We start from the raw sequence: 11,197 nt of genomic DNA on the forward strand, positions 1-11,197 counted from the left end.
CGGAACGCGGACAGTGCTAAATCAGTCAAAACATTGCACCTCCAATACTTTAAGATTATCATATTGTTTCTGCTAAATCGAATTTCAGTAGATATCGTGACCACTATGCTTCACAGATGTTTAGCATGATTATACTAATATAGCTTATAACTAGTAAGATTTCAACCCTCAAAATGGTGCGATTCCGAGTATTAATGTACTTGCAGTTGGGCGGGCTAAAAGGGGAAAGCAGTTGCTTCGATGGAACAAAACTCTGCAATTTATTGTGCAGCTGTTCCTCCGGTGATAAATTCGTGATTTGCTGTTATACTTTACATTACAACTGGCGGCTAAGGACCCGTAAGGTATTGTGAGTAACAGTTTTCTCAACTGACGTCTATATTATGCTACGAAGTGTTGGCCAGTTAAATGACCACGTTAAACAGCTATTGGCTTGTTATGCATGTACTCAAATGTTCAAATATTGTGGTGATACAAGAGGTCAGTTCTTCGCAGCTGTACTTTTCAGTATTGAAATGTAAAGCCTTATAAAAAGACCACTAAAGGTCGCGCCATTCTGTATCAGGGATATTTCTTTGTTTTTGCAAAACGTACCACTCAAAGGGCACTACGCCGATTCAAATACAGTATGCAAGAAAATACTGGTAGAAGACAGTGTTTTGTCCATAGATATCAACACTAATTAATTTTTTGAGCTTGACTATTTCCTTTTTTGACTTTGCAAACCTTACCATAAAGAAAATAAAGTATAGCAGCCTGTGACACATAGGGCATAAATATGCGTAATAGTTCTGTAGAGTGGGTAATTAGCGTAAGTCTGTTCATAATACAAATTAGAATCAAGTCTTACGATACAGTGGGCTTGCTTAAAAGTGCGATGCTCTATAAGGTTGTTTCGGCATATCGATTTCAGTTTGATGATATATCGAGACTTCACAATTTTGCAAGACAATTTCACCTTACATTTCGGCTATCATAGACCAATAGGCGATCTGTATCGATTTGGTGACACTCATTGCTAGATAATTCGGTACGCTGTAGATCAGCTAATGTTAATGTAAGTTTGTTACTTCGTTTTTGGATATTATCGCAAAAACTGGCGGGATTTACATTGACACCTAAAACTGAAATCGTCTGCTTTGGTGCATTAAACAGAAATTATATCACCACTGTGCATTAACTTAGACGCAATCGAAAATGGGTTATATTGATTGCGTTACATTAAGCATTAATTTTATTATTTGTATTACACCGTTATGTTTTATGCCAGCAGACTTACTGAGAGGATTGTAAGAATATAGGCAAATTGCACTCCTTTTTATATTTCTAATTTTCGTTTGCACATTGTGTCATTGATAAGTTTCTCGTTTTTATCGTCGTTTTTAATTCTCTTCTAAGTACACTGTGTACAAACAGTATCACTTTCAAGTTTGCCATATATAAAAGAAGATGCACTTATAATCCTGGAAGCTATATAGATCAGGAAGAAGTGAAGTTGTATGAATCATTACATTTCGAGCGTATATAGAACAAGATGTCATCGATATGATCGATGTCACAGAAATGAAAAGAACCAAACGGCGTCAGAGTACAACTCAGCTCAGTACTAATATGTATACCGTACAGGTTAAACTAAGGTATCATAGCTTCTTACTCACTGCACCACGTGTCGGTATTGTCAATAAGGTGTCACATGTTATTGTTTGTGGAAAGAGTTTTGACGACTTTATCGGCACAACGCACCGTTCGGATGAAACAAAATGTTCGATGTATGCACCACGTTGCAAATAATCATGGTCGTGGACGAAAATTTACCATAAATAGATATTTTTATCAAAGTCGTGCATAACCATGATGGTTATATAGTCTTTAAAGAGCAGTGCCCGCATTGTCACTGCTCCTCTTCTTTTCGAAACCAAAATGCAAGTTGTAGATATGCCAGTATTTGTGCTACACAAAAGTCGACCGCGCACTACGTAATCGAACTTTGGTGTGGACCTATGGTAGACGAATCATAATATTTGACCTTCGTGACCTTGCAATAGATGATTATAAAGCATCGACTTCTAGCCATAATCATAGTCCTTTCTGAACAGAAAAGCATTTTCTTTTCAGTTTTGTTGAATGACTGACTTCTTCGCTCGCAATCATTGGCTTCACCTCTGGCTCTTGTAGAGGGAGTATATGGTCCAACTTCACAAGTGTTTTCATTTGATATCTTCTGTGAAATAAATATACTTGAAGCTGTTTTAGCCACATAATAGAAGGGTCTTTGCCAGATATACTGGTATATTTTTCTTTCTATTGCACTGGTTTGAACAAATGCGTTGGGAAATTTAACTAATTGTCCTCCATAGATATACATTTATTGAAAAATCCCCGGCAAGTGATTTTCCAAGGATATGTTCACGTCCGCGTGATTGGCGATGTATTAGCCGCAACAACCGGAGTTTTATATCAGGTTTCGAAACTACTGTATGATTGATTTTGTTTTCTTATGTACTAAGTCAATTATGCATTATCAATTCGACATTATCAATTCAGCCTTTAATAAATTTGTTCATGGGTAATATCTGTGCACAATTCGTTGAACAAGGCAATGCGACTAATGAACTACTTACCTGGTAGGTGCGAAACGTGTATTTCCATTTTCCCGTGTCAGCTTCTCTAGGCCCGGCCTATTGTCGCCTCTGGCGCAACTGCGCTTAAGCAATGGCAGTAGCTTCGACGGCTCCGTCAGAATGTCCCTCGTCGCTGGTAGCGCCGTCACCGTTACCCGATGTTCCTGTGACATTACAATCGCTTCTTGAACTCAATCTCGCTTACCAAGATTTGGTTCAAGGGCTCATTAATGAACTGGAGACAATTCTCATGGAGAACGAGATGCTACAAGACGAAGCCGAGCAGATACTTTCCATACAGGTATTATACAGACGGCCTACATTATATTACGAATTTCTTTAGAAAGAGGTAAAATATGGCATTGGCTTTTTGTAATATCACAGCAATTTTATATATTCATATCATATCATCCACAGTCATATTAATGTGTTAATAATTATAGTTTATATTAGTCAAATGACCTGTTATAAGCGGTTGACCTAGTACAACGACCAGACACGATTGGAGTTATAGTGCTGCGTAATATGGCATTTCATCCAAGCATGGTCGGAGTAATTGGCTTATATCAGAAAAGTTAGTTAATCGAAAATGGTTGCTTTATTACAGGCCCAAAATCATAAAATAACATGCCGTGCGTTCCGTTTTCCGTATTTCTTCGACGAACAAGATAGGCTGCCTCCGCCTTCGGAAGAGAAAGTTGTTAAAGACCGCCTGGGCATCAGAAATTTGGTAAGTATTGACGAAAAATCAAATTGTGAAGCGATGATTTAACCAGATTAGTTATGGAGTTAGTGCGTGTCAGTTGTTTAATTCCCTTTACTTGAACTATTTATATGAACTAGCAGAGCACATAGCTCTACAAAAAAACTACTATCCTACTGTTCCGCGTATACATTTGTTGATTATTTTAAGATATTTACCTAATCTGTGCTAGTGTTCATCTTTGTCGAAAATTGTGTACTATCCTATAAGCTATATTGTGTTTTTCAGTCTCTTAGTAAAAAATGGGTAGCAAAAGATTTACTTCGACTTGAAGAAAGTGTCTTTGTGTCGGTTAAACGTCAAGTGGTGTCGAGACTTTTGGCCAAAAAGGCCAAGCTTGAGGAGCAATTGGAGACTTGCGAAAACTCCGATGTCAACAGTGAACTGTTGCGCATCAGCGAACAGCTGAACGAGATACAAAATATGCGAAAAATTGACCTGCTAAGGAAGTATCGAAACAACGAAAGGGTAGATTGGCTGTGTATAGCAGTCATTGACTTCGCTGGTCGCAGGGGAGACCGAGACCTCGAACTTATTTGGGAGAACCTCGTTTGGCCAAACATCAGCTTGCCCCAATGGGACAACGTCAATCTCACGGTTAGTTCAAGCAGAGCCACTGGATACTGGACTACACCATATTATAAAATGATGAGAGATTTGATTTTTTTTTTAGTAAGATCTTGGTCACCGATATACGGCCAGGGTTGTCACTTTTGCTTTTTACTTACCATATTTTGAATCCTAATTTACATGTACTGCGTCGAAATAAGCTACAACATTGCCCACATTTTTCCTGATATGCATATACTAAATACAATCAATAAAACTTCACCAAAAGAAACCGTAAAACCGCCGTCAAAAATAAAAATGTTACCCGAAGTGCTTGCTAGACAACCTTTTTGGGTACGCTCGCTACTGACAAAACCTTCCTAAATACTACAAGCCACATGATAACACATTTAATTCTGTCTCTATGCTTTTCAAATTTATTTTCAGAAAATGGACGAAATGATCAAGAATTCCCCGTCGTACCCGCCTGATTGGGAAGCGATAGCTGCTGCATGCAACAAACACGTTGTACAATGTTGGGAACTTTATCTTGGGCAGAAAAACCAGTCTGCTAATATTCTAAGTGATGGAGAGGTCTGGCAACTGTACAGTAAATTAAGAACTCGCGACTACGTGCCTTGGTTACGAATTGGCAAAGAGCTGAACACGTTCAGGTACGCTACGGTTCCAAGACGATTTCAAGACGTTTCTTGTTTAGGTGTTATTTTTACTTAAATTAAAACTGTGTTTTTAATCGCATAGAACATTTCCAGTGGTATCTCCTCTTCTCGACAACTTGATATCACATTGAATGTTTGTTAATTCTACATGGTTTTCTTGTTGAGACAAAGGGCATTATTATATGGGGTTAGCTAGTATAATTATATCGCCTAGGCCTTATGGCAATTGCTTAATATGAAGCGTAACTGTTTAATGCATATTGGCCTGGTTCATTCATCGGAACGGTTCGGAATGCTAAATGAATTGAGTATAAATCGATCGACGGCAAAGGAGATGCAGTAACGCGCTAATCTCAATGACACATAGCGACTCACTCCAATAGCAATGGAGATTGAGGCATTTTAGTAAGAGACTTGTAAGATGTGTTCAGTAGCTTTCTAGGTGTATGACTTCTCATACATGTGACGCATCACCTTAAGGGCAATAATCAGCTCAACTGTTCTCGCCAGCAGTTTGCAAAGAGAATGCCGACTCCATAGGACAGTAACTAATAAACAATGGGATAGTACAAATGCAATATATTAACACACTAGTATATTTTTATATTCATCTATAATTATAATGATTATTTGCTGCCATGATTTTCAAGTATTCAGACTGCAAAAACTTAAGAGTAAAGAAAATCCAGTGTCATGTTTTGGATGAAGGGTTTTGTTTGGCAGTACTTCGAAAAAATACTGAGTAAAGGGTTTCGAACGTACGTGGCTGAATCAAATATGAGAGCTGATAAAAAGCTAGTTATGCTTATTATTATTGCCCTTTATTTGTATATATCGTAGGTCTAATCAAAACTTTAACCAATAGCCAATAACTGATGTAACCAATAATTTGTTCAAATTCAAAACATTACCGCAGTATTGTTGGCTTTAATACGTCTAGCTGAACTGACATTCGGGTAAAGATTCATAAAGATGCCGTATGTTGTCTTCTATTGTATTATTAGCCAGGTACGTGTGACCCGTCGTATCGAGGCAGCAGCGTGCCGGATGCGATGTCGATGGCGCCTTGAGGACGATGTACTCCTTTTGCTAAGTATATATCTGTATAGGGGCATGTGCAACTGGTCACAGGTCAGCCGTTGCATGAGAACGCACTATACAGCTCGCACGGCAGGTCAGGCGGCAGGAAGGATCGAATACCTCCTTGGGGCTACTTCCTTGCAAACGGCCATACGACATCTGGAAAGTGGGTGCTCTAAAACTAAACTTAATTTTTCTGTATTCTTATTTCCAGAACAAAGGTTTAATTGCAAAGACCAAATTATCATTCTATATGTGAAAATATAATAATATATATTTGGGTGTTTCCTGCTTGAGACAACTAGAAACTGGTTTCCACTCAGTGATGCGACGTATTTTTATGGAGCAAGAATTTTTTTAAGAAGTACAATCATATTTTCTTTATACTGCGTCGCAACATTTAAATATGTTGTATCCATTAGGCATGCCATAGACAGATGGCCGTTTAGTTGGCTCTGGTTTAGAATTTGAACTACTTTTTTATTAAATCGATAATGATTTTTGTTTCTCTCCTCTTTTGTTTCTCTACATGTGAAGACAATTTATCCTTTTATTCGCGATATTGGTTACACATGTCTTTTGGGGCTAACAATTGTATTTCAGATATGAAAGCTTCAGACACTCGCGTTCCACTGCCAATAAGGCGCTGCAAACAAACAATGATCCCATGGATGTTATCGGCTCTCATTTCCGTCATGAGTAAAGTAAGTTTCAGTTTTTTTCGTTGCTTTTCAAGAGTTTTTTTTCTAATTTTATTTTGATTATTTGTTATTATTTTTATTTTGCATCCATTTTTAAGGGTATTCTATCTCTGCAATTCTTATTGTACTATGGAATATTTAATTTGACAAGACGTAAATTAGTACAGGTTATAATAGTCATTAATAATATAGTCATTGCATTTCGATTATGGTTTTGGCAGGTGCAAATGAGCGTATTTTACAAAGATGATTGCGTGGGAGAACTACAGAGAGTCTCGCTGAAAGTCGCAAGAAATATCTACAACCTGATTGATTCAAGCAAGAGAAGCTTGGCAGTCTCCGATAGGTAATTATCCTGTTTTTTTACTTTTTAAGAGGTAGACAAAGCATGCAATTGGAACGTTTTACCTATGCTGCTTTTATGTCTGATCATGGCAAATATATTTTGAATTCAACTGAATGGCCGTTAGTTTTGAAGACATTGTGGCGTAAGCATGAACTTCGTATACAAAGCCGCTTTTTCGGCAGAGTCAGGTATAGCAGTCTACCTTTGAATAACTATTATATGGACGTAAACCTGAATGATTATTCATTCATCCAACATATATATTTGGCATTTCTATTTTTATTTGGGTCGAATGGAATGACCTGGGCTATGAACACATTATACAGTAACCATTTTTGACAGCCGAAATATATTTTCATTGTAGGCTAGATCACCAAATATCGCAGCTGCTTGCTCCTCAAGCGCCGCTACCAAAACCTGTGAGATTCCCAGGTGGAGAGGTAATCTTCCCGTTGATGCAGTCTGTTATAGAAAAGAAAATCCTTGGGTAAGTAGGGGTATATAGGGGTATACTACTTTCCGTATGGTAAATACTGTATTAGTGTATCTACTGCGTTTCTCGCTGGAAACAGAATCAATAGTTAAAACAAAATCTATATGTATTATGCTACTATGGTGCGTGCCATTCATGTTGCTGGGACATGCATAACAATACAGTCTTCGTGTTCGTAAATACCAAATATAGTTCGTGAGCTTAGGTAACATTGATGTAGGCTTATCGCACTGTTTGAATAATAAACGACCTTGAATGTGTACCCCTCCGCCTCCCGCCCTTTTAGAATGGACTCCGAACCTGTGACAGCTGGGCCAAGTTTCACGGTAGTGGAAAAACGAATTGAAGCAGTGGCAGAGCTCGAGCGAGCAATAGAGTGCGGTCTTTTAATGTCCACAACTTCATCGTTGTCCGCAGCCCAGGTAAAGAAACTTCAAGTGACAACAGGCGTTTCGCGGCTAGGAGAAGAGGTCGCAAAACTTGTGACGAGTGGCTATAAAATCGCTAAGAGTTGCTTGTTAGTTTATTAGGTTTTAAGGGTCGCTAATATTTCAATTTGTCCAGGGTGGCTGCAAATGATGACAATGTGAAAAAGTACCTATGCGTTAAAATAGGAACGACTTAGTCTAGCTAGAATATTTATAACAAAAACTCTGTTTTTTTACTAGACCTTTTTTCTTCTGGGCTGGCTGAATGGTCTTCGAAATATATGACTCTACGTAAAAGTATTGTTTATGTATTTCCGTACGGTAGTAACACCGCTTCAGCGCAAGTGTTACTCCGTCTATAGCCATCTCGTTAAACGTATCCTTTAATAGCGAAGATACTAACGTCAACTATGAACCTAACAATCTGAGTAGGTTTTCATTGAGAATCTGAAAAATGAAGAAGAACCACTTGACCCTACTGTTATCTCTTGGATAGAGGAGCAAATCGAGAACGAGCCCGCGTTTGCCGATTTCGAGAAGCATTTCAATGCTGTATTTACATTACCATTTTTAATGACTAAGGTATGGGTTTGTTTGTTTATTTTAAAGTATGTGTGATTTTGTAGGCTCAGTTAAGGGCTAATGGTAATAATTATATGTAGCAATTTATCGTGATCCAAATTTAATGCGAGAGTTATTGTTGTTTCAAGCAATTATTTTTTTTACCCTTTCGAAATTTCTCTTTTAACAACGATTTTAATTAAAACCAAATTTTTTCGACGTCAGCCTAACTAATAGTAGAACATTGGTTTTCTTCCTTATCTATGCGATTATTGGCGTGGTGCAAAATTAGATCGAAGTTCCTGAAGTGAAACCTATGGTTGATTTTGATGACGTCAATACCAAAAAGAAGCGTAAAGATATTAGTTTTCGGCGAAAGAGGGGATCTAAAAAACCCTGGATCAAGGTAAGTCAAGTTTCCTTCGCAACCTATCATTCCCCTATTGTATTTAATTATATTATGTTTCCTATACACTGTTTTTTAGATGGAACGGAACTTTATAAATCCTTCATAAAATAAATCTAGGGATTTTCTGCGTTACTACAATTTTTTCCTTTCAATTTGTTTTAGGCGCGCTGGGATAAGCACAGACAGGACAAGTTAAAGGCGGAACTGACCGAAGCTGAGGTAGTTCCTGTGGATATCGACGTCAGTGTCGAGCGGGCAGATGAAGAGATTATAAGTCCGCCAGAGTCGCCAGTCAATGTTGCTGAACCAGGTGACATTGTGTTTATCAGAGTACAGAATTTTGCCGACTCATCGAGGCCAAAATCTTGAAGAGCGCCACGTTAGGGCAGTACTTTCTTATCTGTACCTCTGTCGTATACCGCAAAGTGTCTATCATCAGCCGGCTAATCAAGCTATCAGCCGCGTTTAATTTCGACAGTTATACCGAGTACTCACAATTGATTTCACCAAGAGAAACATTGGAAGTGATGCAAGTATATAGACAAAGTCGCACTCGGCAAAGGTTTAATTTTTTTCAACTTTGAACTAACGAAATGACGTAATTGTGCATATCTGTGCTAGTAATAAATTTATTTAGGAACTCTTCAAGTCCCGAGCTAAGACATTTTCGTTCCAGTCGAGCGAGTTGATAAGCTCAATGTTAATAAATGAACGAAACGTTTTATCTTGCGAGGCTAGATATTGTAAGGGGCAAAAATGTGCTTCACTTTATTAACAACACGGTTGTAACCATAGCACACTAAGGATCTCATTAACTTTGTTGAACGCACAGTTACCGGAAGGTAATTAGGTGGAAGAAATCCCATATCAAATTTTCTAAATAAGACACGATAAAGCTACCAGACAAATAGACGTTGTGGTAATTCAAGATCAGTAACAATTCTATTGGGAGTGCATGTTGTACAGAATGTGGCCGGCACCTCCAACGGCATGTGTGTAACATTAGGCTTAAATGTTTATTGAGGACGAAAATAATTAATATGCGAGATAATATTATGTAATTAATACATTAATGCCAAAGCGAGTAATAAATTCAAATGCCAATATGGAACCACTAACTTGGAAATTTTGATAAAGACAGAAGATGATACGTTGCAAACAGCTTTATCTGTAGAGAGCGCTTAGTTAATCGGTTTAATCATTAAGAAATTTCCATTGAGCTAAACCAAGTGAAAAAAATACCAGATATGGACAAAAATAAATTTTGATGTCTACTTCGTAAAGCTTTTATTCCATCATACCTTTAAAATCTTATAGAGAAATATTTATATAGAAAATCGAATATTATATGTTTTAAGCATAGAGTCTCTCCTGGACCAAAAGCTGAACTTTTTAATAATCCTGAATTAAAAAGCTAACATTTTGAAATAGACACGCTTGTTTCGTGTTTGGAGTCAGTAGTACTAAAACCATTAATTTTGAAAACAATAGTTGATAATTGCAATTTGTGAAAGTTACCCGATTAACTTTATTCAAATGCTGGTCCAATGATCTTGTGCATAACGTTGAAACGCGATTTATGCACGACTACGATACGTGGTAAATTAATTCCTCAACAAATCAAATTTTAAAACATACAGTTTCTCGTTTGTTATGAATCTGAACAATAACAACTATGATTATCGAATACGAAGTAACCCCATAAAATCATTAACGAATAAATATTAGTCGAATCAGTCGCATTGATCTGTGACTAAATGCCAAGGGCCACTAATTCAGTTCGGAGTCAAGTTTAATTTTGACCCATCTTCAAAATAATATGTAGCTATACGAGCAAATGTTCATCTGTTCGTTCTCCAACCATTAGCGCTCCATGCCGATGTAACCTGACCAATCCTAGAGTGTCTCGCTACCTCCGAAATAAATTATTTAATGAATTATTACATTAATAGGGTACGATAGTTGGTAGTGCACGGATCATAGACCAGCGATTAGTTTACTAGTCAAGTTCCGCATAGAGAATTTAAAAGCATGTTTATAGATCGGCCAGCGGTTGTCCCTTACCTGCGAAAAATGTATTCTGACGCCAGGGGTCATCAAGACAAAGGAACAACCGCCGTACAACGAATACAATTATTCGCATTATAGTATTTGATCGAAGAGTTTTACAGTCAAATTAAAATGTGCGATATACATTAAACATACCCGTTCTCTTTTTAGTATCATTTACACTATATATTTATATTCAAGCTATCAGTTATGAACTAACTGGAAGTGGATAATGATGCTACATAATATTTCATACGATTCACACAATTGAAATCATAAAAAAATCAGCTTGAAACAGTCGTGTTACTCTTTTTTCCAACTGCTTCATCTGCGCAGATTGATCTGCGCTTTAGCAATTAGTGTATTGAATAGGTAAAATCGTACATCGTCGAGTGTATCAGCAATCATCACATTCGACAAGGATTACCCTTCTTTCGTCCTTTGTGTTCCTCTGGTGGTAACCTCTCGTACCTTCAGCTTGATGAGTAGATCACAAGACATGGAATGCTGAAGTCTC

General features: G+C 37.5%; 1 protein-coding gene across 4 annotated transcripts; it reads left to right on the plus strand.

The window, feature by feature from the left end:
- Positions 1-230: 230 nt before the first annotated feature.
- LOC111270968 (uncharacterized) lies at positions 231-9,914 on the plus strand. Of its 4 annotated transcripts, none has more exons than XM_022851467.2 (13): positions 231-349; positions 2,663-2,922; positions 3,229-3,351; positions 3,613-3,981; positions 4,381-4,607; positions 5,618-5,859; positions 6,297-6,397; positions 6,616-6,740; positions 7,105-7,227; positions 7,520-7,655; positions 8,094-8,243; positions 8,515-8,628; positions 8,794-9,914. In XM_022851467.2, the coding sequence occupies exons 2-13, from the start codon at positions 2,713-2,715 to the stop codon at positions 8,998-9,000; spliced, it is 2,127 nt and encodes a 708-aa protein (XP_022707202.1). In that variant the 5' UTR covers positions 231-349; positions 2,663-2,712; the 3' UTR covers positions 9,001-9,914. The 4 variants fall into 4 exon arrangements, with proteins under 4 accessions (XP_022707202.1, XP_022707201.1, XP_022707200.1 ...); XM_022851466.2 differs by having other exon boundaries at positions 232-344; positions 2,629-2,922; XM_022851465.2 differs by having other exon boundaries at positions 243-349; positions 2,629-2,922.
- The last annotated feature ends 1,283 nt before the right edge of the window (positions 9,915-11,197 follow it).

Source organism: Varroa jacobsoni, unplaced genomic scaffold (assembly GCF_002532875.2).
Source record: "Varroa jacobsoni isolate VJ856 unplaced genomic scaffold, vjacob_1.0 contig00228, whole genome shotgun sequence".
Lineage (NCBI taxonomy): Eukaryota > Metazoa > Arthropoda > Arachnida > Mesostigmata > Varroidae > Varroa > Varroa jacobsoni.